General features: G+C 44.5%; 3 protein-coding genes across 4 annotated transcripts in view; 2 read left to right on the top strand and 1 right to left on the bottom strand.

The window, feature by feature from the left end:
- Positions 1–26,736, bottom strand: part of LOC119383109 (pyrroline-5-carboxylate reductase 3) — a 600,945-nt gene that overhangs the window by 328,055 nt on the left and 246,154 nt on the right. The window lies entirely within an intron of this gene.
- LOC119383116 (uncharacterized) lies at positions 241–3,979 on the top strand. The gene is made up of 4 exons (XM_037651120.2): positions 241–480; positions 603–673; positions 1,163–1,235; positions 1,434–3,979. The coding sequence occupies exons 1-4, from the start codon at positions 340–342 to the stop codon at positions 1,545–1,547; spliced, it is 399 nt and encodes a 132-aa protein (XP_037507048.1). The 5' UTR covers positions 241–339; the 3' UTR covers positions 1,548–3,979.
- Positions 4,557–25,982, top strand: LOC119383114 (transport and Golgi organization protein 11). 2 transcript variants are annotated; one of them, XM_037651118.2, is made up of 4 exons: positions 4,557–4,616; positions 8,487–8,714; positions 11,610–11,859; positions 22,076–25,982. In XM_037651118.2, exons 2-4 carry the CDS (start codon positions 8,489–8,491, stop codon positions 22,278–22,280), a joined length of 681 nt encoding a protein of 226 aa, XP_037507046.1. In that variant the 5' UTR covers positions 4,557–4,616; positions 8,487–8,488; the 3' UTR covers positions 22,281–25,982. The 2 variants fall into 2 exon arrangements, with proteins under 2 accessions (XP_037507046.1, XP_037507045.1); XM_037651117.1 differs by lacking the exon at positions 4,557–4,616 and adding an exon at positions 5,591–5,630.

Below are 26,736 nucleotides of genomic sequence, written 5' to 3'. Positions count from 1 at the left end.
TCGAAACAAAACAAAAGCTCCGCCCTGCTTGAAGAGTGCTCAGGCTTGCTGGTCGCGACAAATGCTAAGCAACCGCAGACAGCGCTAAAAACATGATAACATATATTTTGCTATTGCTTTAAGATTAACTCATATAAATTATAAATACGTACATAAACAAGTCAATAGATATATTGCAACTTTTTGCACACCTGTAACAATTTACAGCTGGTTATTCAGACTAAATGAGCAGCAGACGACAGACTTTGCGCGGTACGAACTAGCCTGACGTCATGGCGGCTTGTCGTCAACTGGCGACAGCGCGCAGCTAGATATTTGGTATGTGACATTCACAGAGCGATGGATAACGGTGAATCGACGTCGACGTCAAACGGGAATGCGAGCGAAGCTAGCACGGCGACGCCAAAGCCAAGTGCGAACGCCGAACCTTACTGCGAAAAGTATTATTCCCTGCTCAAGCGTTACAACGCTATCCAAAAGGTAAGTGTTGCTGCCTAGCGAAGCGCGACGTCCCAGCTGGAATGTGCGTTTCGTTCTTTTTTTCGAGGAATGTTTCCACGTGCACTAATTACTTGTACCTCGTTGCCTTTGTTTGAACGCAGCAAAACTACCATCTCATGTATCGGATACAGCGGGTCAAGAAGCTTACGACGAGATTGACAAAGGAGAAAAGGTACGTACGTGACGTTCGATTGGTGGTCGATCGATTGAAGCGCAGATGTTTTGCTTCACCCCAGCTTACGCGATGAAACATGAATGCCGAATCGATGTAAGGCTTCATGCACGAGCATTGGACTTGCGTTATTCGTGGTTTCCACAATCTCAGGCTGTGGCGTCTGTCGCGTGAGTATTGTGTAGCTACTGCTTCGGTTTCACGCAAAAGTTATTCGACGACGTTGTTTATATCTGGCGTAGCGAAATTATATAAGTAATCGCTGCACTTGCGTTGTCAAATATATCTAAAACATAGAGCCAAGCTTTCTCGTATGTTGTACGTTTCCCGGCAAAAATTGGTCAATGTGGCTCATTTTGCTAATATGTTAGATAACTGTACGACAGTCGTGTATTAATCCCCTCTTTGCAGTTAGGTTTATGCTGTTATGTTATTTTGGTACGAGTTTTTTCGTCGACTTTCCTTTATTCTTGTGTTTTACTGCTACAGGTTTCTCACACAACGGCTCAACAACTACAAACAGGAAAAACAGGCAGCCATGTCCATGACGCAGTATGCTATGGTGAGCGCGACGACACATTGTGTTCTCCTTACGTGTTCACCCACGTACGAGGTGTAGCCCAACGGCCTGGCACTAGAAAGCTTCTTCGTAGCTTTCTCGTGCTGGTCACTGCAAATGTAGAAGTATAGAACCACAGTTTGACAAAAACAAGCTGTATGCGAATGGAAGCACTCAATGACTGACCACTGTGCATTGCAGGATGACCGGCAGTTCAGGAGAATCAAGCAAGAGCCCATGGATCCCCAGCCACACCATGCAGGCAACGAATACCTGTGCCGGAAACGAAAGGAAAAGTGCATCAAGACCAGTTGACATCTGCATCCAAAGAGTTCTCATCCCACCCACAGCCTCACTGCTTCGAACATTCTGTGCACCTGAACTCTGCCTACTGTGCATCCCATCGTCACCATCCACCCTGCACTCCGACTCTTTCAGAGAAATGGCGGGAAGACGTGGGCTTGTGACATTCTGTTCGTTGACAAGCTCGCGCAGCTTTTTTCAACCATCAATCGCCCCCCTTTCTTCTTCTTAATCATATTTTCTTTTCCCTTGTGACGAGAAGACATTACTGTCGTGCAGTGCTCAAGAATACTGTGTTCATGTTGTGCCGAAGATCTACAGAGTTGGATCAGTTTTGTGATTTCATCCGACTTCGTTCGACTTCATCAGACGTGTGCATCGATTTGCGTCCGCCACATCAAAAAACTTTTCCAGGGAGGTTCGGTGTTCTCTATAGTGCTTTTGTCATTCTACGCTTGTGCAGAAGTGGCACAACTTAAGAAACAAATTGTGATTTGGTTCGTGTATGTCAGTGTGTGTTCACTGACCATGCAGCAGTGTAATATATTGTTGTGTCTGTCACATCCACAGATAGCACCAATAAGGTACGTGTTAGGTTGTATTGTATATACAAGTTCTAGTTTCTTGTGCTTTCTGAAGGGCTCATGTGGTGGCCAGTGTGACATGTTACGCATTGGTGCACAGGTTACATCATTGAATTCATTGTACGTGATTGCTAAGTCTGTAAACTCATTAATTCTGGCATAGGCAATGCAGCCTTCTACACAAGTAGACAAGGCAATAGCATATCAACTGCCGATGTATCTGCGCGCTTGACTTCTTTCGCTTATTATTAGGGCTGTGCAAATATTCAAAATTTTGGTAACAAAAAATTGAGCAGTCCCTGCTATTAGTATCGGATTGAAGGATTCACTATTCGAAGTTGTTTAAACATGCATTTCTTTTGAATACGTAGAGATAATAATGCTGGACTCTTGCAAGAGACTGAACACTAGATGTGAGGACTGTTCCGAATTATTCTTTGGCTGTTGTTGTTGCCCAGTGGCAACAGTGTCTTAACACTGTTTGCCACTGAAAGTCATGTGCTTCGGGCACATGACTTTCACATGATTGGCTTGCTTTCTGCTGTACAGCCCGAGTACAATTTTGTTGAGATCTATTATCTGAACAACATCACCATTTCTGATCTCTTAAAAATGATGTGCGTAAATATCTTGTTTCTCTCAGACAGTGAACACAGTGCTGTACGTACATCTAGTAACACGTTTTATTAGCGTCATCATTGCCATGTTCCATGTAATATTCAAAGCACCTAATCATTTATCCTATTCGAGCTCCTTGGTTTTTCCGGCGTCTAATTTTTAATGGTGTGCTACATACGCTTGCCAGTTTATGTAAGCCTGAGTTATTTTTGTTACAAACAAACGCTGTGTAAGTTTCGTGTGTGATGCCGCTTCAGAAGTATGAAAATATTGAATTCAAAACCCGTTTGTTTGTTTTCTGATGTTTTATATGATATTAAATCTTTTTTTTTTCTATTTACACACCCCCTACTCATTTGTTCTTGTGGCCTTGGTGCATCACTAGCAACTGAGGTACAGCTTGTGCTGTGTTATGTGACTGGATTCTGGATGCACTGCGTTTCTAGACTGCTTGATAATATCAACCTGGCGATGTCGCACCTTCACGGGAATGGCAACACATTACACATTACGTGTTGTACTATGTGAAAATAATAATAACATTAGATCTTCGTTGTTCAACCACAAAAAAAAGCAGCTGTATGGGTTGCAACCAGTCTTTTACCATGTGCAGGTTTGCAATGCAAACTTTTATGACTTAAATAATTAAGAGACGGAAGAAAGTCCGTGTTGCTTTCATTCTGTTCTCATTATACTGGTAAACTGCACAAAAAGCCCATTTTCGCATTTAAAGGTGACAGCCTTATGTCTTGTAATGATTAGTAGTATTAACTGCACTGGTTTTAACATGCTGGGTATTATCTGTTGGGTACCTCTGAAGGTAATACTCAACAATGTTAGATACATTAGAGCAGATTGTAAACATTTAGTTGCCTATGAATAACTTCCCTAACATTTTCTTGTATAAATGTTAACTTCAGGCCTGCTTAGAAACCAGAATGGCAAATCCAGCCTGGCTGTTGCCCCTAAATGTCAAAATGTGTACCTTTCACAAAGACCATGAAACAGGCATCGGGATAAATGCTTGCACATTTCGGATTCGTATATTAACCTATGATAAATTTTTATTTGGGCTGCAGCTGCTAGATGTGGTGACAGGGTACAATGTTCATTGTAGGGCCCATAGTATTACGTAAACATTGTCACACAGTGTACGTGAAATAAAATTCCCGCGATGTTTGTCTCGTTTGACCAGTGCTAACTGTGATGGCTCTCTGCAAATAAAATCGAGCGTCTGCTTCACTTGTGCTGTTGTCGATTTCTGTTATTTTTTTCCGGTCATGTGAGTCCGAGCTCGCTGATTTACTAGAGGCTTTAAGCGTTGTGGTCTTTTAGTCAAGTATTCAGCTTAGAAAGCGAAACTGAAATTAATATACAGCACCATTAACTTTCGTAGGGTCAGTACAACTTTAGGCCAACTCTGCACTCATTAAGCTCCCTCCGCTGCTGATTGTTATCAAATCAAGCAAATAGCAGTGCTTCACTCAGCTGATTTACGAACTAGCAGAGCAAGGGCGTGGACTCCGCGATTGGCTCCGGCAACACGCGTTGTCAAAGCCAATCTCGGAGGCCACAGAAAGAGCACCCTTCTCATTCAGTGCTTCAAGGTTGGCTCAAATAAATATAACCCTTGATGAAATAAGGTGTTTAACTCTATCGTACAAATCAGAACCTGAAAAATGTTCGTATAAACACGTGAATTATCCAGCAGCTCTTAACCATTTCTTGTTTATATAATTTTGTTACTTTTGCGGAATGGCTTGAGTTGGACGCCATTTTTGAAAGCAGCCACATTGAGGCCAATCCAAGTTACTTTTCGTTTCTTGTTTTTTTGCCGTAGGTTTGTGGTTCGGATGTGATCCAGCGGACCGGGCACAAGGTGAGACACTCTTCTACGTTAACAGTTGTCTCCTTAAGGATGATTAATATCTTGAGCATTTCGTCGATGACTTTTTCACGTCAAGTAGCACTGTCTAAAGCTCGCTACGTGAAGCCGCGACTCAGTGAAGACCGTTCAGCGGTCGTCTCTCGCCCTTTTCGAAATTGAAAGCCCGTTGCCCAGCTCTTCATTGATCACGCGTGTGTTACTTGCCCTTCGTGAAAGGCCGTACATCCATTTCTTTTCCGAGATCGTACTCGATCACGTGCCCACTACGTGCGAGGGCACTCGAAATCGTGTTTCGTTCAAGCTGTGTTGTGAGTTAATCTTAAATTCCAATGCCTGCTTGCCTGCCAAGCAAGATTTGATCCGGTGTTTCGACATAAGAACGTGATCAAACTGTACCAGTCGGTACCGTCGATGTTACGCGTCTTCGGTTGCATATTAAATGACAGATTAATTGAGAACTTGTGTATTTCAGTTTGGCAAACCACACCGTGCAGCCTTATCGGTCGCTATGCGTCAGCTGAGATCAAGGAACGGCGTGACCTTTGATGCTTCATTGTGACCAGCGCGCGAAAGCTTCGCGTAGGTCGCTTGACTAGCTGTCCAGACCTAAGTCACACGCCTCTTGCGAGCAACAGTCGGCTAAATATTTTCAGAAAAGAAAACAGAAACGCTTGTTTTGTTATGAGAACTGCCGACCCTACGCCAGCGTCAACCTTGTGCGTAATGAGTGAGTGCGCAACACGCTTTGCATGCGTGCGTTTCAAGCCATAGGGCTGAGTGAACTCATATACATGCGAAGCCACTCATCCGAGTAGGATGTTTGTTTTCATATGTGTGTATGGAAAGCTGCACGTTGAACGTCTGTCACATCTTGCGTTAGATTTGTAGCTTACATAGTCCTACAGCCGTAGTTGTGCTTCTTTTTTTTTCCTTTTTTTGAAATACAAAACACGGATTCGCATAGCAGTCAGCAACAAAATATGACACAAACAGGGAATAATTACTGTAAGTTTTGTCCCTTAATTTTTTACCCATCAATCCATTTAGAAGAATTGCTTGGGGGTAACTGTGCACTCTGGTATCTGCCTCTTTAAGATTTTAGAAGAAGCACTTTTGGGGGTCATTAACCTAATGAAAGCTTTCATTTATTTGAGACAAGCGCGTAAATATGGCAAATCAGTAAATAGTGTAGGCATACTGCTGTCATATCTGGGTGATCAGGAGAATGAGTATTTAAAAAGTTACACTCTCTTAGGATCAAAACTTGAGGTGTTGAGCTCACATCAGGTGTTAATATTAAGCAGGTATGACCCTTTCATCCTGCGGAAATTAAGTCCCTGAAAGGTAAAAGGAAAAGCTGTCACCCTCTTTCAGCACAGAACTACAGTACAAACCCACATGGGTTTCTAAAAAAAAAAAAATCCTTTCCAGTAGACAAACCATTCGTCTACTTGGAACACCAAGCTCAACGGAAACAACGGACTACTCACAAAAGAGAACAGCTGCGATTGCAGCTGTGCATTTGTGATAGCGGAGAGGGGGGGTTATGCAACAATGCCAGCCATTGCTCGGGCATGTGTGCCTGGGAGGCATGATCGTGTTCACTGTTATTCCCATACACTCTCGTACAATGCAGTAGAGGCTTAACTGCCTTTGTGTCAATTTTTGTGTGTATTGTAGCAACTGAACAATGTTGGTTATGCCGTATGGCATACTTGTCTCTGCATAGCTTGTCTCTGCAACTGCCATCACAGTAAACTTGCGTTATTGCCTGGTTTTCCTGAAGCTACAGTAAATAGTGTGGAATTTAGGTTTATCACTCATTCTCTTATCGCCATGTCCCTTTATCATGTCCTTGACTCTACCACCACTTCTAGCCATGAGTTCCGCATAAAGCCTGCATTTGGTGTCCTTTGTATAGCAATAAGTGAAATTGGTTTTGATACATGATACTCCTTTGTCTTGCTTAACTAGGCAGTATGTAAGACAAAAGAAAAGTGTCCTTTATTTAGTCAATTATCTCTATCACATTTGTGTAAAATTATCTGTGGATGGTTTGCAGAACAAAGAAAACACCACTTGTATAAGCTTGTGGCCAGCAGACCTTTTGTTGCTTCACATTGTGATTCATTAAACCTGTGTTGAGTAAAGTATTTCATCAGATTTACCTAGGCGCACCAATGGTCTTGAACAGAGCTAAGTAAGTGTGGACGTGGTACAACAAAACACTAAAGCCTGCTGTCTTTCAGATATCAGAGACTTCAAAGAATTTCGGAATGATAACTCTACTTCTTCATGTCTGTTAGCAGAAGGCCTGCGATACTGAGGTGGTGCAGGCCGGGCATAAATATTTTTTAAATTTAAATTTCATTTATTTTTCACCCAACTCCACTTTAATGTAATGTCTATTAACAGTGCGTTATATCTACATTAGCAAGCAAACTATCAATGTGTCCATTTGCTTGAATGCATTAGGGTGCTTGATCGTTTCAAAGTCGTGATTTGTCCAAAAGCTCTTTATACAACAACAATACAACATTACTGCTGGACCAGATAGGTTACATTGGATTCAATTACAGCTGTTGCAAATGGAAGGCAGTTCATCCTTTACTTGAGTGATTAGCTTAGTGTGCGTCCTGTGCTTCTTGTAAACTCCTCCGCAAAGTATCACCTTTTGGTTCACTTTAGTACCACCAGCTACTGAGCAAGTTTTCTTGTCAATCCATGCTCTTTGTGTGTTAAGCGTTTCACTGTGCATTGAAACATTGAGGACAGTGCAGACAGCATGCCATCGCTTATTCTCTATTACTCATCATACAGTTGACACATGTGGTGTTTAGGGGGTCAAACAGTTACTCCAGAGTAATGCAGTCTAATGTTGTTACAACAGAACTGCATCTGGCTCTAGACCACAGTGCCTTCATTATAAGCATGCCTGTTAAAATAAGTTCAAAGGAAGTGGAAAGATAATGATTTCATCAGGCCAGTGATAGACCACACATTGATAGCAGAGGTCTGACGGCCCTTCGTACAGATGTGTAGAACGTGAACAGTGTCTAATTGCAAACTTGCCCTTCGTATCATTGTTAACAAGCAGTTGTGTGATCGTCGTGATCACACCGGGTTTGCACGTGTTATTGGTGGCTGTGAGCCAGCCAAGCCAAGTTTATTACCAAAATTTATGCACGCATCCAGAACAGGCTGCTTCAACTACCTCTCACTGGGTGTTTCACAACTCTAGTATCAGAAAGAATATCTTTATCTGCGAGAAAAGGATTGCCTTTGCTGTAGCCAGTATTGTGTTTGATCTCACTTTGTCTTTTGTTACACTACATGTTAAAATAGCCTACAAAATTGTAGAGTTGCTTTGTCATATCCAATCATTCATTATGGGAATGTTCAACTATACCTACCGCATGTGCTTCTTAGTTGAGCTCCATGATCTCCGTGCATAGCCTCTTTTACATTCCCTTTCCTGTCACAGTGCCCCATATATATATATATATATATATATATATATATATATATATATATATATATATATATATATATACATAGCCCATTACTGCAAGCTCAGCAGCAAAAATTTGTAGTCCTTTAAGCTGTCAATTTCAACTATTTGGTACTACACGGCATTTGGTAAGTCGGAATTGGTTATTTTAACCACTTGTGTACGGCTGTTACTCTAAGCCAGTGCTACACATGGTATCCTGTTTCAGCACCGTAGGAGAACATGTTTGTCCTCTAGGTACTTTGAGTAAATTCATTTTGCATCCACCAAGCACAACCATTTACATTGACACTCAGTGTTACAATGTGCTTTATAGTTGTCAAATCCAAACATTGTCCTCGTCTTCGCAGCCATGTCGAGCAACCCGAGCCCAGTCCATCGGTTCTCGGGGGACTACGACGCCTTCTACGATCCGGACTTCACAGCAGAAATTAGTAACAAGATGCGTGTCCCACATCGTATTAGTGTCTTTGAACGGGACGACAGTGAGAAGGACATTGATACGCTGCTCGGGAGGGACAAAATCAACGAGGAGCAGGCGCTGGCCATGCACGTGCCAGACCGGATCCTCGTGCGAGGTAGGTAGCGTTAACTACATAGACAATTTCATAATAAGCACGCTGAAGTTAGATGTGTCACCTTGGTACTCGATGAAGTGTACGGGAGGACGACCGCCGCTGTGGCTCAATTGGTAGAGCATTGTTCGCGTTATTCAAACATTGCAGCTTCAGTCCCTTCCGGCGGCAAGCTGTCTTTTTGCCCACATTAATGTCTTCACATTTATATCATAATTACTACAAATAACATCCCCTGTATGTTCCTCGGCTTCATTGTCAGTTGGTTTTCAGTAAGGATGTGTATAAGAAAGAAAAACAAGTCCTTCAATTCCCCTCATTTCATTCACTCAAGCAGTGGATGGCACTTGCAAAATCGCCAATGCTTTGGCATGCCAAAGAAGGTTTATGGTATTGATGTGGGAGGAAAAACAGCCAAACAGAAAAATGGGCAGCAAATGCAGTTTTTCTTGCAATGTAGACATCAGATTTCAGAAAAATGGGTATTTGATGGGGTTGTGAGTGAGGCAAGAAGCTTTGAATTAAGTGGTGTGCATGGGAGGGTTGAGTTTCCATTCCACTTGGGTTGGGCAGGCCATATGTGAGGTGTAGCATGCAGCATGACTTTGGGTGTCTTCTTATTCACTTATCTGGTGTCACCAGGGCCTGTTATGAGTGACAACTATAGTACTGTACTTGGCGTCTGAAGACTGCTTGTGCATTGTAGTTCTTTAATTGTTTTACAGCGAAAGCTGTTATCTGATCACAACGGCAGTGGGGTGGTTGTCCGCCGCTGCCACCAGTGTCTGTAATTCTTCGTCATCAGCCATAGCACGAACAAAGTGCCCATAATGCCTTACAGGTGCGTAGCGGGTACCTCGCTTATTTGCAGAATGACGAGTGCTTCCCTACTTCATGAAAGTTATGGTGGTTTCTGGCATACTGGGTAACTTGCATGTGTACTCGTATTAGTTGGCCCAAGAGTCTACAGCGGGCTCTGGAAAGGACGCTCTTCCAGCTTTCACTGTGACTGTGCTGCGTGTTTTGCATAGGCCTGGCGATTTTTTGTGAAACAGAAGTTAAGGAAATGTTCCTGCACAAATGCTGTAGCATGCAACTAGCTTTTGAAGTAATGCAGTTTATATGATACTTCCACGATAGCTTACTCCAAATGTTAGCACTAGCTATGCAGTAGTGAGAAACCCCAGTATAATATCGACCACCTGGGAGGTTAAATAACCCGAACAGTACTGTGGCAAAATTTTAACCGCCGAATTTTACATTGCTAGGCCTTCCTTGTATTGTCCTTGGATGAATGCAGGAAGAATTTTGGAGATAGACACATGCAAACAAGAGTTATTGAACTTACAAATTGAAAATAAAAGCAGACGACAGATTTTGGCATACCTTTTCGTATTTCATTAACCCAGAGACGTGTAAGTCTGGTTCCAATCAAAACACAGCTTACATTTCGCCATACCGGAACCCTGCAGCACATGATGGCCTTCCTGCAAAAAGCGCTCACTGCACCTTTCGACGGCTTCGGTGCCACGCAAGTTCACAAACGACTCTATACTGACAAATGGGGGGTCAGAACGCGTCAGAAACAATGAGTGCCAGGAAATTATGTTTTGCCACACAGGAATGAATGGTTTTGCCCTTATGCAGAAATGCAAAGTACGATGTATTGATGAAGGCTGCGCTTTGGGTAGACCGTTCGACAGTGCCATCTGTGTCATTTGTACAGAAATTGGAATTGTGATGCTCAAATTGGCGTCTTTTTCATAGCTCTAAGAGTATTAAACACATTACAATTTGTAAGGTCCTCACACTAAGTGCATCGCAAGCATGCTCAATATTTTCTTTATTTCCACCCAATAAAAACGGCCGACATGTGCCCAACATGTACCTCGCTTCCGGCAGCAGAAATTGTTGATGTGCTGCACTGCATTCGGCATGACAACTCACTTTAGAAACATATTAACATACTAAACGTTTTGTTCAAAGCCGCTTTCACTGGTGCCACAGCATCCATCAAGATCCAAAGCAAGAAAATGGTCGATAAAAGCATGAGTAATTTAGTGTGCAGCACCCCTTTAATCTGGTATGTTGTAGCAGTACCCTTTCTGCCACTAATGCCTTTTCAAATTTTTTGCACTTGGCCAGTGGTCAGAGCATTGGTCTGTCCACTTTGCCAACAAAACCAGCCGGCCATGAGGAGCGTGTGGTAAGAGTAGCATAAAATCAAGCATAATACATCTCTAAAGATAACTGGCACTGGACTATGGCATGCCTCATAATTGTATTATGGCTCTCGCACGTAAAACCCACCAGTTTTTCAACACCAAAGTAGTATCGATCTGGAGAAACAGTTCACAGGTTATAATAATCCAAGGCATGATACCATGTGTATGTAATCAACCCCTCCTTCTTTTAACTGCAGAGCAGTTTAAGGGACCGCCCTGTTGTCGCCTCATGTCTCGCATTGGCATCACGCAGGTCCCGCGTTTGATACACATAAGCCAAGCAGGTTGCACGTTTGGAACACCAGCATGTACTTGCCTGTGAACACCAGCATCGTTGCCGAAGGGCTAATTCATCTGTCCGAGCCAGCAAAGAGACAGTGAAACGCCAGTGTCAGGAGTTAGACACAGATCTATGGAAGAGAGAAGTGGAAATGAAACGCCAGTGCCGGAAGTTAGACGCACCATGCTCAGAGCGGCAAACAGTAGAAAGGAGACCAGAAAACAGATAATCGCAAAACATATCAGATAATCCAAGAAAAGAACAGAAAAGAGCATATAAACACAAGATAAACGCAACAGAAACAAAGGTGAATCAATTCTCTGCAGTTTGTACAACTTTCACTTGGTGGTGAAACTGGCTTTGATTTTTTTTTCCGATTATTCCTCACAACAGGGGGCAACCAGCACATTGAGGGCAGGGATCCATTGCCAGAGATGCGGCTTGAGAAATCGATGGAGCCACAGCCAGAGCCCATCCTGCTGTCTACGCCGCCACGCACCTTGACCCTCGACATGCACGCCTACCCGGCCGTTGACGCAGAGGACGAGGCCGGGGACAGCGCCAAGTCCTCACTCAGGGTGCGCCGCAAGACGACCCTGAGCAAGCTGCACAACGGCGACATCAGTCTCTTCAACAACAGCGGGTAAGCGAGCGCAACGCAAGTGACTGTCACACCTTTTATGCCACATTCGATTCCTGCGTGTACATAGTGGAGTTTCCAAGAATGTTTAGTAAGAGTCATTTTTAGAGCACAACGAAGCGCTATGCCCAGCAAAAGATGCAATGCCTGCTTCCACCACCCCACCCACACGGGAAAATCTTAACAGAGACAAGAGATCAGTCTCTTCAACAACAGCGGGTAAGCGAGCGCAACGCAAGTGACTGTCACACCTTTTATGCCACATTCGATTCCTGCGTGTACATAGTGGAGTTTCCAAGAATGTTTAGTAAGAGTCATTTTCAGAGCACAGCGAAGTGCTATGCCCAGAAAAAGATGCAATGCGTGCTTCCACCACCCCACCCACACGGGAAAATCTTAACAGAGACAAGAGATCAGTCTCTTCAACAACAGCGGGTAAGCGAGCGCAACGCAAGTGACTGTCACACCTTTTATGCCACATTCGATTCCTGCGTGTACATAGTGGAGTTTCCAAGAATGTTTAGTAAGAGTCATTTTTAGAGCACAGCGAAGTGCTATGCCCAGAAAAAGATGCAATGCGCGCTTCCACCACCCCACCCACACGGGAAAATCTTAACAGAGACAAGAGATCAGTCTCTTCAACAACAGCGGGTAAGCGAGCGCAACGCAAGTGACTGTCACACCTTTTATGCCACATTCGATTCCTGCGTGTACATAGTGGAGTTTCCAAGAATGTTTAGTAAGAGTCATTTTTAGAGCACAGCGAAGTGCTATGCCCAGCAAAAGATGCAATGCGTGCTTCCACCACCCCACCCACACGGGAAAATCTTAACAGAGACAAGAGATCAGTCTCTTCAACAACAGCAGGTAAGCGAGCGCAACGCAAGTGACTGTCACACCTTTTATGCCACATTCGATTCCTGCGTGTACATAGTGGAGTTTCCAAGAATGTTTAGTAAGAGTCATTTTTAGAGCACAGCGAAGTGCTATGCCCAGAAAAAGATGCAATGCGTGCTTCCACCACCCCACCCACACGGGAAAATCTTAACAGAGACAAGAGATCAGTCTCTTCAACAACAGCGGGTAAGCGAGCGCAACGCAAGTGACTGTCACACCTTTTATGCCACATTCGATTCCTGCGTGTACATAGTGGAGTTTCCAAGAATGTTTAGTAAGAGTCATTTTTAGAGCACAGCGAAGTGCTATGCCCAGAAAAAGATGCAATGCGTGCTTCCACCACCCCACCCACACGTGAGAATCTTAACAGGGACAAGAGATGTTCATAGCTTTTTGTAGCAGTGATGACTGCCTGCTGTAAATAATGAGGTTGACGAGGTATTGGAGAAGCCAAAATGATGGTTCTTGCTGGCTTCCAAGATTCATAGCAACGGAAAACATCTGGGACTACGAAGGTCACCAACAATTTACTCAATTTTGCCTAATTGCGTTTTGTTTACTGGCTTTAGCGCATATGTAATAGCTGCACAGACAAGGATAATCAGTATACATAGTATATTCAAGGCATGTTCACGTAGCCGGTATTCCGAAACAAGAAACAGTTTAAAGGTCATCATCATCATTGCCAAGCTGGTTTATGTCAGTGGGACATTCTTATACTAGCCTGATGGCATAGTGATTCCTCATGAGTATATATAGTTGTCACTACTACTCAGCTATTCATAATAAGATCATTGCAATGCACTGTAAGACAGCATAAAACGCTAGTTGTACATTTGTGTTCAATTCTTGCGGAGAAAATATCGTTTTGACGTTGGCCTAGGAAGTGCGCAAACTTGCATCCCAGAAACGATTTCCTCCAAGTAACAGCCACCAGCCTCAAAAGCGATGCTTTCGCATATTCTGAGCGCCAAGGTTCAATAGCGGGATCTGGAAACACGTTTTCACCTCGTTTGAGACACCATCTTTTGACATTAGCATAGATGGCCGAAAAAGGTTTGGCTCCCGCACACTCTCGTTTCACTAGTTTGTTAATGTGTAGTGCTTCATTGGCATTGTTGGATCACAGAACTCATTCTAGCAGCAATTAAGACTGAAAATTCCACATCCATGTGTTGTCATTGGCCCATTTTCTGGTCGTGCTTTGCTTTTGAGGGAAGTTTATCATAACTTTTTTTCTAATAAAAATTTCCCAAAAAGGGACAGACAACCGCTCAGAATTCGAATTTAGACAACCCCACTAATGGAAATATTGTATATCGTATTGGCTAAAACGAGCCCTGTTTTGCGCATTAGAAACATATTTATATTTTGATTTCTTCACTAAAGTCACTTCTGGCGCCTCGCGTGGCAAAAAAAAAGCAAAGATGCAGATGATGACGATCACGTAACCTTTTATTCGTGCACGTGGTTAATGGTTTCTATATCAGTGTTGAATTACAGTACACTTTTTTATTATAATCTTTTCTAACTAAAATGTGCCTGTATACCTTCGTTTGTAGTGGGCAGAGCAGTGGCGCTGCCTTTGCTTGACCTGTGATCCGATGCTCATGCCTCCGCGATTTAGCTCCAGCAGCGGCGCCAATCACAGAAGCTGCGGGCAGCATGAAAGTTAGCTTAGGGACTAGCGGCACCTGTAGGCAAGTTGGAAAAGTACCACAAGCACCTGGCCTGCGATGCGGTAAAGGGATTTCATGTGAAGACAAGCGTTCTGAAAACTTATTGTACCGCCTTTTTATATGAAAAAAAATGGTTGAAAATGGCAAAATGAATGTGGCTAACCGCAGTTACACTCCTCTGAAAGTAGAACGTTGAGCATAATAGGCTTCCCAAGCAACGCTTAGCGGCGCTGCTGCTCTTGACAGGCAGCGCCATCTCTGGCGGAAAAAGAGAAACTGGGGCGTGATCAGCGAGCGCTTTCCCTTCTCGCCACCGCGTTGCCGCTCGCTTCCGTGCACGTGCAGAGCTCTCGCGGTGCACTTGCGGCGTCTCACAATGTACCGCGTGCAGTGCGGCTTCAAAAGGATCTTCAAGCTTGACTGGCACTTCCGCAAAGCGAACTTGATAAAATGAGGAAAGCTCGTCAATCACGTTGACGGTGAAGAGCAGACGATCGACGACAACCACGCCCGACTCAAAGCGAAATGCATTTCCCAAGTCGCGATTACACCGTGTAGGACGTATACCTCGAGGTAAGTCTCATTCTGTCACGTTAAAGATGAATAATGGTCCACATGCACTCCGAAATGAAGCCGTACACGCTATCGATGTCCTGCGGCGTGGACTACGAATCATATGATTGTTGTTTTGATATGGCATGGTTACAGTAGCAGCCGTGTACTTTCGTGAACAAACGTTTGCGGCGTGCGAAAAAAAGATTATACGGCCATGGCACTGCTTCCTGAGAAGGTTAGAGTCAAGTCCTCCGTGCCGCTGGAGAATCACCCGCCGATTAAGACGCGAGGCAGCTAGCTGAGCTTTAACCACTCTGAAGCAAGATGAACTGCTCGCCTCGGTTTTTCGGCTCTCGCGTCATGCCTGCAGTCTCTTTTTATGATACCGACTTGACAGGCGTATAAAACCTGTTGCGTGAACGCGGCTAGAAAATCGCACAAAGTCAGAAGGTGGTTAATTCAAGGTTGCAATTGCAAAGCATGTATGAAGTGCCAGTTATATTTAGCGGCTTAAATATATATCACCCCAATAAAGTGACAAAAACAAAGCAAACCTGCAGAACGATGTCAAAGCTTGCTGAAAATGCACAGACGTCCGTTCCGGCGTGATAAAGCAGCCTTCCCGACGCGTGAAATGCAGGCGCCGAACGTCTGACAATGTGCGGAGTTCAGTTGAATTCAACCAACCGCGCAACGCTAATGGTATAACGCGAATGTGAACGTTCAACAACGACGGGTAGGTCTCACGAGCACGGGGAATCAAAACACAAAGTTGCTTCACCTACAACCGTAACTGGACTTTAACAATGCGAGAAGACAGCGAGTAATCATTACTGTAGTCGCTGCGTGCATGCGCCCCGTTACTTACCGATTGAGGTAGTCGGAACGAACGAAAGCGATGAACTCAGACAGCCAAAATAGAAGGCGAGACAGCGCTGTCAGCTATCCACGCTTGCCGCCTTTATTTCTCGTGCGACACGCCCGGGAACCGATACAGTTTAACACGTGAATCGTGTGCCTTGTCTGCACTGTTGTGGCTGGCCACTAAACCGCAATACTTCGGACCACGCTTGCGCTTCCGCGGGGTCGCTTCTGCCATCGTGGAAATGCGCAGCTTCGCACAGCAAGCCTCTCGGTTCAACGTGCCGAGCTGACGGCCCCACAGTTACCCGCACCGAGAGAAGAACGCGAGCGCACGTGCGCTACCGCTACCGTGAGAGGGGCTGAGTCGGCCGCGCGACGGTTCAGTGTTGTCCGACAGAGCCGCCGCGCGGCTGGCGCGGCGCTGTCGTCGCGCCGCAAACTTGAGCTTGGGTTCCCTATAAGCTCAGACCACTTATAACGTAACCGCTTACAGTGCAGTACCGGCTATAATGCGGTTTTTTCTGACTCCCGTTTACTCTCCCATAGAACTCCATGTATACGCATACCGCTTATTGTGCAGACCCCCGAGATGAAAGACCGGTTATAATGCGGCTGCCGGAACATTCTCAGAGATGCGAGGGTGCGAGCGTGCTTCTCAGCGGAGATGCGCCGGCGGGGGAGAGAGCGGCGACGGCATTACAAAGGAGGAGGGGACGCGGAACGAACGAACAAGGAGCGGGGGGAGAAAAAAAAAAGGGATGGCTGTGGGGGACAGCAGCCCGGCGCAGGTGCGTGGTGTGAGGAGGGGGAGCGGTTGCGCGGTTGCGCGGCCGACGGAGAAGCCTTTGCCCCCTTCGGCCGCTTGACATGCGCGCTTCGTCGTTGGTTCGTCGTAGAGCGCAGATATCGCGCGTGCAACCTCGATTCCCCCGCAAGTAACAATGCTTTGAAACGCGATTGAGCTTTCGCCTTTGCCACCAACAGGCGGACTTACAAGCTTGAAAGACTTTTTCAGGACAAGTTTGAAGGACTTTTTCAGGATAGTTGCCGCGGCTAAAGTCCCTAGATTTTTCCCTTTTACAGGGAAATATCTAGGGACTTTAGCCGCGGCTGTTCTCCCGATCGCGAACCGAAACTTCGTTTCACGCGTGATGCCCTCGGTTTAGCTCGCGAGTGCGATCTCTTCTACTCCCGATCTCCGTGTTGCCTAGGGCAAGCTTCTCGCGGTGGCATGCCAAGTTGCAACGCGCACGCTAGGCCTAATGAGCGCTAGCTGCCATGTCGGCGGCCGCGGACTACAGAGGTTGCGGTTTGGTGCCGAGTCAATGAAACATTTTGCAATTGTTGCATTTAGAAGGGGTGTCTTACATCTTTTACGAAAACGCGGGCGTGCGTGTGAAACACTCGAGTGGTGGTATGTGGTCGCCACCGTTTTCGACATCGCGGACGCGCAGTGTGTTACCGCGGCAACTTCCCGTGACGGCGCATTTTTTCCGCGTTCGTTATGTCGGCACCGCAGGTCCGCGGACGCTAACAGTTCAACATTTTCAAATGTAAGCAGATGCAAACTTACGCCCCAGTCGCATGCCGCGATAGTCGGAATCGCGCGCCTGCCTGTTGGTCATGTTTTGTACACGTGCAACCTTTCAAAAATGTTGTTTTGGTTATAGTGCGGTACCGCTTATAGTGCGGATATTCGCGACTCCGGCGACTTACGTTATAAGCGGTCTATGCTTAAACAGTGTGCGAGGAGGGCTATTGGAATTGCTATCAAGTCTCAGCGTTGCGGGAGGAGGCACTCGAACCTTTTAGTGGCTTCTCAGGTAGAAAAATTCTTACAAATTGTCCATGCGCATTTGAAATCAACAGCTGTAGGTTTGACCACTACTGAGGGGGAGCTTTTTGTTGCGCCATAAAAAACTGGTTCGAGAAAAATCTGTTGTCAGTCCCTTTAAAAGAAATTAAAATTGCAAGACAACCTGTGAGATGCTGCTATTTTATAGCATGGCATACCCATCAGAACAGTATTGCTTGTTGTTGTAGCTGTTGTGGTTGTTGTTGTTCTCCATCATTACACTCCCAGTATTCTTCAGATCTTGTCAGTCTTAGTTTTATGCGCAGATTTATGTCTCTTTTGCACAACTGCCAGAAACTGTCGTGTTATAGTGAGCTAAATTTATGTTACCAATGCAGATGGCAGATCCACATTTGTTAACAAATTCTTTAACATGTTCACTGCGTTGTGGGTCACCGGTGGGTCACTGCCTGTGCTCCTCCTACACAGCCACGATGTTACGAACATGCATCTGCTTTCTGATGCGATAACGTCATCACACTTGAACGCAGAGGCACGATTCTTTTACAAGAGGTTATAAATAGCCAGAAGAATACTTTTCTGGTGTTAGATGCCGTGACCCACGACACACTCAGTGAATATGTTTTGATGCTGCCTGCGGTGTGACCCACCGGCGACCCATGCTCAAGAACTCTGTTGCGCTGTTCTTTTTAAGGAGCGGAGTGATGGCCTATTTTCTGTTGTGCTGCTTGCCACCATTTTACAGCGATTTGTTTGTTACGTTTCTATTGAATAAGTACATGTGTTCTTCATGCTGCTCCCAAACATTTCAGCGCGACTAATGGATCGTCATGCCTTTTACGGACTCAAAAGAAAGCACAACGCAGAAGAAACAAGCGTGTGTTTGTGTTTTCTGGTGCCAGCCACATTGAATTTCAGCATAGCTTTACGCGAAAAAGGCGAAAAAGAGTTCTTTATCTTTCAAATAAATGCGCGAAACGCCAGCTACGAAGGTAACAGCGCCATCTCTTTGGAGCGAAGGAAACAGGCAACAGCGTGTGACCCACCGGTGGGTCACGGCACACCTGAAATATATGCCGAATCGCCCACTGGTCGGTCACACCACACGTAAAGTGAGCCCTCAAGAAAGGGTGCCGCAGCAAACGTGTTAATTATTACTGTCATCCAAATTGTGTTGCTAGTTATGTAACCATTTGATTATCCTAGAAAGAACCCGCTCTTTATTACGAATCTAATAATCTGTAATCTTGCTCCTCTCCTAATTTGCTTTTTTTTCTACGCTTGGCATCATGCCTCAAATAGGTCTCGAATTCTGGTTTAAAATTGAAGGAGTATTGACAGGACAATAGGTATCAAACCAAAGTCAAGGTCAAGGGGAATAAAAAATGATAATAAAAAAAGAAACACTAGCAAGCCTTAGAAGCACTCTGATATAGCAAATCATCGAATATAGTGAACTAAATACCCACTTTGGTTTGTCACGCTCCATTTCAGTGGCATTTATTCTTTTTATAACAAAACCGAAAACGCAAGAGGTGCTGCGATATTGGCTGTAACGAAGAAATATTTGGTTCACGCGAGGCTCAAAACTCGAAAGGTAGTGCAAAAATCAAAATAAGTATTAAAAAACAATTCACTTTAACATTCACTTTTTTTTTTAATAGATACACATTGAGAATAAAAATTTATATAAAAATGTGGTTAAAAAAGCTGCTTGGAAGAACTGCTGATAACCAGAACTGCTGATGTAGAAAAGGCCCCTTCGTGCAAGGGCACTGTGGACACCTTCATTCCGTGCAGTGCTGTGAAATGCCACTTTACAAAGATAACATCCTTCTTCAGATAAATGTGGACGCAGGCCTGTTTTGTCAAGCGAACTTTGATCTGTTGTCATTTCACCTTCTCGTGTTCCGGTCTAGTTAGTTTGAAATGCCACAACGAGACAGTTAAGGAATGCCTTGTTTATAGTGGGTTTGAGGCCTAAAATAATGCGTTCTTGTATCCAGGATTTTTATGCCAGATTGCCGATTTGTTAGAGCTGATATTTATGTACTGTTACAACGAATATCAGATATAACTATCTAATTTATGGTCCTCACGCTACTTCATTGTAACGAGATTCAACTGCACTTGTGAAGTAGTTTCACTTTTAGTATCCAGGAGATGCATGCTCCATGACCGACTTCATGACACTTCAACTCACTCTACTACACCGTTGGAACCAGAACAAACGTGCACCGTGCTCTGACTAATCTTTCAATGAACAATGTTCTTAGAGCCAGCCTTACTGCTAACCAACCGACGTCAGCACAGTTTGCTTACTGTCACAACGTCATGGTAATAATGTCGGTGACGACAAGCATGGCATCTCAAGTGCCAGCCTTCCTGAATGCCGAGTGTCATCCTTTTACATGTGAGAATCACGTGGCAGAGTTTCTGCAACTATCAAAATATGTGTCTGTACGCCTTTAGTAACTTCAGGTGTATCTTCTGAAGGGCTATTTCAAAAGGTGTAGCCACTGAGGCAGGAACAATTGGAGACAAAGAACTGCATGTCGCAGAACGTGTGTTTCTTAATCTTCGTTTTTTCACACCTTACTACTATACCAGTGTGTCTGAGTAGCTCGAACAAAAACTCTGCTACTTCAAGAGCCCTTGATGCGTTTGTAAAGCATGAAAAAGCTGGTAGTTGTTTCCTAAGGCTGAAAAGAGATTGAGATGCACCCATCACACTAACAGTTGTAAACTGCTGCTTGAGCATTGGAATCGGAGGTGATTCAATCCGCACTGTAGCAGCCTCGCAGGTAAGATGTTGCACTGTCGTGCTTGAAGAGGCGGTTTCGATTTTCAACCAAGGCGGCTGCATTTAGATGGGGACTTTAATGCAGGGACACCCATTAACTTAGGTTTAGATGCATGTTAAAGAACCATAAGTGGTCAGAATTAATCTCCCCACTATACCGTGTCTCGTAATCATGTCGTGGTTCTGGCACATAAAACACCAGTATTTAACTTTGAATGATTAAGTTATTTATTCAGTTGTCCAGGGGTGTGTTCTCATAATTGACGTCACAGAGTTGGCATAATACTTTTTAGGCCCTGGTGTAATGGGAGAGAGGCTTCTCTGATAATCCGATGTGGTGGCGTGGCACCCAGAGGAGGACCAGAGAGGCTGGTGGGAAGTGCATGCTTCTATGCCAACTGGCATAGCGATCTTTTTGGTATTGTCGCAATGAGGATAGTCGAGCATGGGCAAGCTGACGGGCTGCATGGGCTCAAGCAAAGGTGTCGCTGACATATTCACTAGACAAGGGTGTGGCCAAAGGAAGGAGTGCGTCAAACGGGTGACGCAGGATGTCCACCAAATAGAAAATAAAACGGTGAATAACCAGCGGTGTCATGTCGTGCAGACTTATATGCAAAGGTGACAAATGGGAGTGCACTGTCCCAGTCACGGTGATCGGGTGAAATGTACGTTGAGAGCATCTGAATCAGCGTTTGGTTCAGACGTTAGGTCAATCCATTCATCTGTGGATGATAAGCGGTGGTAAGCTTGTGCTCAGCGGAGCAGACACAGAGGATGTCATCCTCTATATGCAACAGGAAGTACCTCCCTCGATCGGTAAGCAGCTGCCGAGGGGCACCACGATGGAGTGTGACGTAGTGCTAGAGATGATCAGCGGCGTCAGTGGAACAACTAGCTGGCAGTGCCCGAGTGATGGTAAAGCATGTCGCGACTGCAACCCATTTAGTTCCCAAGGTGGACATAGGAAAAGGGCCTAGCGAGTCAAGGCCAACAAGTAAGAATGGTTCTGTAGCTATGTCGATAGGATGTAGATGGCCAGAAGGCAGCGGGTGCATTTGGTGTTGTCAAGATTGATGTAACTGAAAGGGCTCACTTTGCAGTGAACTGTGATTTCATTGTTTTGATTATTGTCATTAAATGTCTAAGTGTGTATTGGCAATTACATTGCTATCCAACTCAGTGACAATTTGGTTATTTTGACCAGCCAATTATGTTTGCTCATTGCCATGACATCAGGATGGATGCAAATTTGTTTCGTTCAACGATCTTTCAGGAACTTGGTATATTTAAGAACACAGAGGTGGAGCACCAAGCCAGTCCTATTTTGAGGCTTGTACTGAATTCTTAAGGTGGCGCTGAGTGTTGTTCACTGCACACACAATACTGAATAACAAAATCAAAGGTACCGTCTTCAAATCGGCTAATATTTCATTTCAGGTGTGACAACAATAACAGGCCTTGTTCATTGCACAACCTTATTTGTAAAAAAGGAGCTTGCCATGTTTTATTAACAACAATTTATTCGTAACACAGCTATCTGTGTTTGCATAACGAGAAATTACAGAAAAAGTAAGGTTTGAAAAAAGTCATATTTTTCCACAGGTCGGTGCCAACGACCCCGCCAGGTCCGCTGTGTGTCGAAGACGAGGTGCTGGCGTTGAGGAAGCAGATTCGCAACGTGAGTCGACGCCTCATCATCATCGAGCAGGAAAACCAGCAGCGACAGCAGCGGGAGATTGTCCTCTACTCGGTCGGCGTGCTCTACTTCCTCCTCAAGGGACTCATGTGGCTGGGCCGGCATTGGTGAAGGACGCACACCTGACAGCCACGAAGCCACGCACCCAGCACCATCCCTACAGTGCAAGACGCGAGAAATTCATTCGAGACGAGGCAGGTGCCGAAATTTACGGGCACGAACGGTAGCTTGAAGCACGCTCTTGCTCCGCAGTACAAGAAATGAGCAGCCGCTGCGTCCTTCCGCCAACCTCCACATGAAAATGAAACTTACGAAATGAAAGCGGACAGCTACGTTGCCTTTTGCTGACTTGTACTGCGGAAAGAGGTCGGAAGAGTGAAGATTTTTAGCTGCTGCGGATGGCCCTCCGCATTCTCTCGATGAAATGTTTATTGAGCAATGAAATTTCTAATCCTCACTTCTGCCCGAACATGACAAGCGAGAAACCGGCTTTGTAAGCTTATCTGTTGAGTGTCTCGCTTTAAGTGTTAGCTCTGTTGGTTAGACACTGCCTTACCAAGGGCCCTTTTTGCTGGTACGTGCTATTATTTTTGTTCTCATTACACACCATGTTTCTAGCAGGAAAGATGTTAGTGTGGCTTTGGAGACCGAAAGTAGCAGTGGCATGTTACCTAGTCAATTTCTGTTATTTGCGGTTTATTTCGTTGCTGTCCCACTTTAGACTTTCAGGATTTCACGCCTAATGCATTGATACGACACATTTTGATTTGAAGTGGGAAAAAAAATAACTGTTACAACAATTCTTTTGTTTTGTTATTTCTACTCTGTTAAAAGCTTCTTTTAATTATGCTCTCAGCACTTTTTGTTCTCACTATTTGCCAGTCGGTACAGTTCAGAATGAAAGCTGCAGTATTTTCGGTTTAGTCGTAGGTTTTGTCGCTTTTGTTAAATTATTTTGTTGAAGTTTTCGTCTTTAAACCATGCTCAAGGAATGGGGAAGGGGTAAGTCAGTCAATAAACGTGGGTATATTTACGGCTTCTCAGCTTGATGGTGGCACACGACCAGTGCTATACAAGCCAAACATTCAGATAGTTGTATATCTTTGCCTTGCAACACTACTGCACTATACTTGTCCGTCAGGTCGCGCTGGCACTATTGAGGCCCTTGTATATATAAAACATGTTTGCCTATTTACCGTCAAATAACTCGGCAAGCACTGTGGCCTTGCAGTAGTGTTACGCCTAATGGAACACTAATATTTCTTTTTTTTTACCCTCCTTTGCGCAATAAATGCCTCATAACACGGTTAGTCATTCCATCAAGCATAGTACACTGTTTATCGTCAGCTAGAAGAGACCAACGCACTCTGACAGCCGTTGTATAAGCAGATTTCTTGGGCTGTCAATCTACGGGTTTGGAAACAAACTCAGCATTTTGATTCTGTGGAAGCCATTCATTCTACTGTACACAAGCCAGTTTTCTTACTTGTGTACAGTAGAACCTCGTGAAAGGGAACTTCTAGGAAACAGAAGTGTGTGTTTCATTTAGCGGGAGTTCCATTCGCCAGGAAGGATGTCAAGAGGTGCAGCACTATCTGTCGTACGCCCTCTAAAAGTTGTTAGATATGTTAGGTGTGAAGAAGTGAACGTATCACTTAGTTTGTCTTGTGGTATGGGACACGGTTGACCACTGTTGGAAGGGCTAGGCCTTGCTCTTTTCAGCTTCAAGGTGCCTGTGACGTATTTCTTTTAGAAAAAGAACTCGCAGCTCTTAGTGCTCCAATCCATGGCCGAATAGCATACAGTTGTGCACGAAGAGTCTCAGTCGCTGCTTGTTAGAGATGGCTTTTGGATAGAAGATAGGCATTGCAAGAATGTACTTCAGTGTCCCTCCTTTGGGAAAAGTACTTCAGAGCTTGCTTTCGTGGTTCTGTTTGCAGAAAGTTGTGAAAACTTTGGTCCCAGTTAGCGAAAGTAATTAACGAAAGCAATTAACGAAGGTCTACTCTAATGTAGTATATTTTCCAGCCGGAGAACACGGTTCTCTACTGATATGATGTGATGTTTGGAAAGTGGTTTGTTAACAATTACTTTGTTTCGAACTGGTAACATACCTTTGTGTGGTACTGCACAAGGTCTGATGGCTGTGTATATGTTTTTCGCACTGTTGTGGCTCATAACATTCATGTTCAGAAAGCTATGACTGCGTGTAGTGTTCTTTTTTCTACTGTGCTTTCTTCTAAACTTGTGATAGGTTTCTTGAAAGGGGAAGTAGTAAGTGATTTTCAAAGCAAGTTTGTGTGTGTAGTGGCAGTTTCGGCCACAGGTTAACAAAGAGCCAGAAGCTGAAAACAAGCTTGCCAAGCGGGAGGATTTGGGTAGTTTGTGATGCATATCTTAACATCGGGGCATGTGAGGTTGAGACATAAATTACAGGTGGTGTGGTACACACGCAGTGCCAACTCTCAACTAAAAAGTTTGCTAGCACTACACATAATATAAATACCTGTGCAGTTACGAAAGAAAAGAAATGAAGGTGAACAAAACTTGACATAGTCGAGCTTTAATGGACAAGCTGTATCATTTAGATGGCAACAAGGCTGGATGACAGAACTAAGGGGGAAGTGGTCCAAAATGCAAGTTACAAATGAAAGTCTGCCAGTAAACTGTGCTGACTATAAGATTTGTGCATCAAGTGTAAAGACTAGAGCCTGTATAAAATATCTGCAACAGTTTGAGGGCAGCAAAGGTCATAGTAAAGTTCATTCAGCGAGGAAGTTGCATGCAGCGCCAGTAAACCTTCTAGCTGTGTGTCGGCACTGCATTCGTGTGCCGCCCTCTCTCTGTGCAAGTGCTCTCTTAGTATGCACTGTACATAAATGAAAATGAGAGTTTTGAGAGAACAGCGGTGAAGATTTGTTGAAACTTCGCACACCTTGCTGACGGCTTGCCCTCTATGTAGTGTGTGCCTGGCTTTCATGCTACAGTTGTGATAAGTGAAATTTCCATAAATGAAATTCACCAGGGCTTCTTTTGACCCAGCTGTAGCTTCAGTCAGCTTTAGTACTGTGTGTATCACTATGAGATGCTGGCTGCGATCTCGTGCAAGATGTGCAGTTTCTTTATTTTGACAGTAAAGCTGTTAAGGGGAGTTCCGCAGCAGTTTCTATGCAGTAATGTTGGCTGGCATGTGGCAGTGTGCTCAGTATCAAATATTGATCAAACAACTGCCAGAATTTTAAATTTGTGCCTCGAATTGCAGTCATCAGTGATCATAAAACAAACGTTGCCTGCATGTGCCTCATTCGAATATGCAGCAACTTTTTTCTGCGGTTTATTACAAGCCGTAATCTGCAGTTCTTGTTTCTGATGCCACATTTCACCAGATCGACATTGGAGGTCAGCTAGGTGTTTGTAATGGCTGTGGTGGTGAATGCCACCACACTTCTGCTGCAATGCAGCCTTCTATGGGGAAGCCATCAGCCAGACTCCTAATATGTACTTCCAAATTTTGTGAGAACGAAGGTTGACAGCTTTGCTGTTCCTTTACGTGTTAGTTGCTCAGACTGGCATACATCTGTGGAGACCTTTTTTTTTCTCTCTTCTGTTTGGGGGGGTACCCGCCGCCTGCAACTTTCCAGCACCAAAACAAGTCTGCATCATCGCAGTGCATTATTCTTTGTGCATAATGGCTGCATACTCTTGTACATTACTTTTCTCCGCCACACACGAAGCCTGCTGGACAGATGCATTTGTCTCTCTTGTTTAATAAGTGTGGCGACCAATAAAGCTAGTGTATTTTGCTACACTGTATCTGGTGTGCTTTGTGTCTCGAAACGCCTTTGTTGCTGCCTTTTACTGCAGTAGCCGTTGTGGATTCCTCCAGTCTGTCTGCAGTTTTTGTCTACAGGCTACACCACCTTGTGTAACCTCTGCATTTGCTTCAGGCAGCCACATTCCAAAGCAGTCACGATTTAATAGTAGCGATAAGGAATTGCATTTCATGGATATCCCTTTCAGCCCAAGGTTGGTGCCACAGCAAAGCTGGGTTCTGTTCGATGTCATAGCCACGACTATTACGCGAGAGCGATGAAGCTGTCTCATGGCCACTTTCGATCTCAACTGAGCCCAAATCACGATCATACTTCATGAGCGTGATTAGCTGCAGTTTGCATTTAGTGCAAATAAGGCATTCGCAATCAAGAAATTCCGTCCCAGGTGGGGCACCATGTGACTGATGTAACGGTTACCGTGGAGACTGACTCCAAGCTAACGGAAAGCAAAAGGAACTTTAACAGCCCAATCATACTGCACTGGGCCAGGAAAATTACTGGCTATACCACATATGCACTCTGAAGTCATTTTCTGTAAAGAAGAAAAAGACTGCTGTCAATCCAGAGTCATGCTGTGTCAAGCAACTAACTTTATGATGCTGCACCCCAAGCACCTACCTTGCATTATTATCAGTTTTCTCGCAAGGAGCTTTCTCACAAGGAGCACACATCAGCTCTGCTATTTACTGTTGCATCTGTAAGTCAATGTGAACGAATTTGTTCGTGACCTCTAA

The sequence above is a fragment of the Rhipicephalus sanguineus genome, chromosome 2 (genome assembly GCF_013339695.2).
Source record: "Rhipicephalus sanguineus isolate Rsan-2018 chromosome 2, BIME_Rsan_1.4, whole genome shotgun sequence".
Lineage (NCBI taxonomy): Eukaryota > Metazoa > Arthropoda > Arachnida > Ixodida > Ixodidae > Rhipicephalus > Rhipicephalus sanguineus.
The sequence above is the reverse complement of the archived record's forward strand: the minus strand, read 5'-3'. Positions and strand labels throughout refer to the sequence as shown.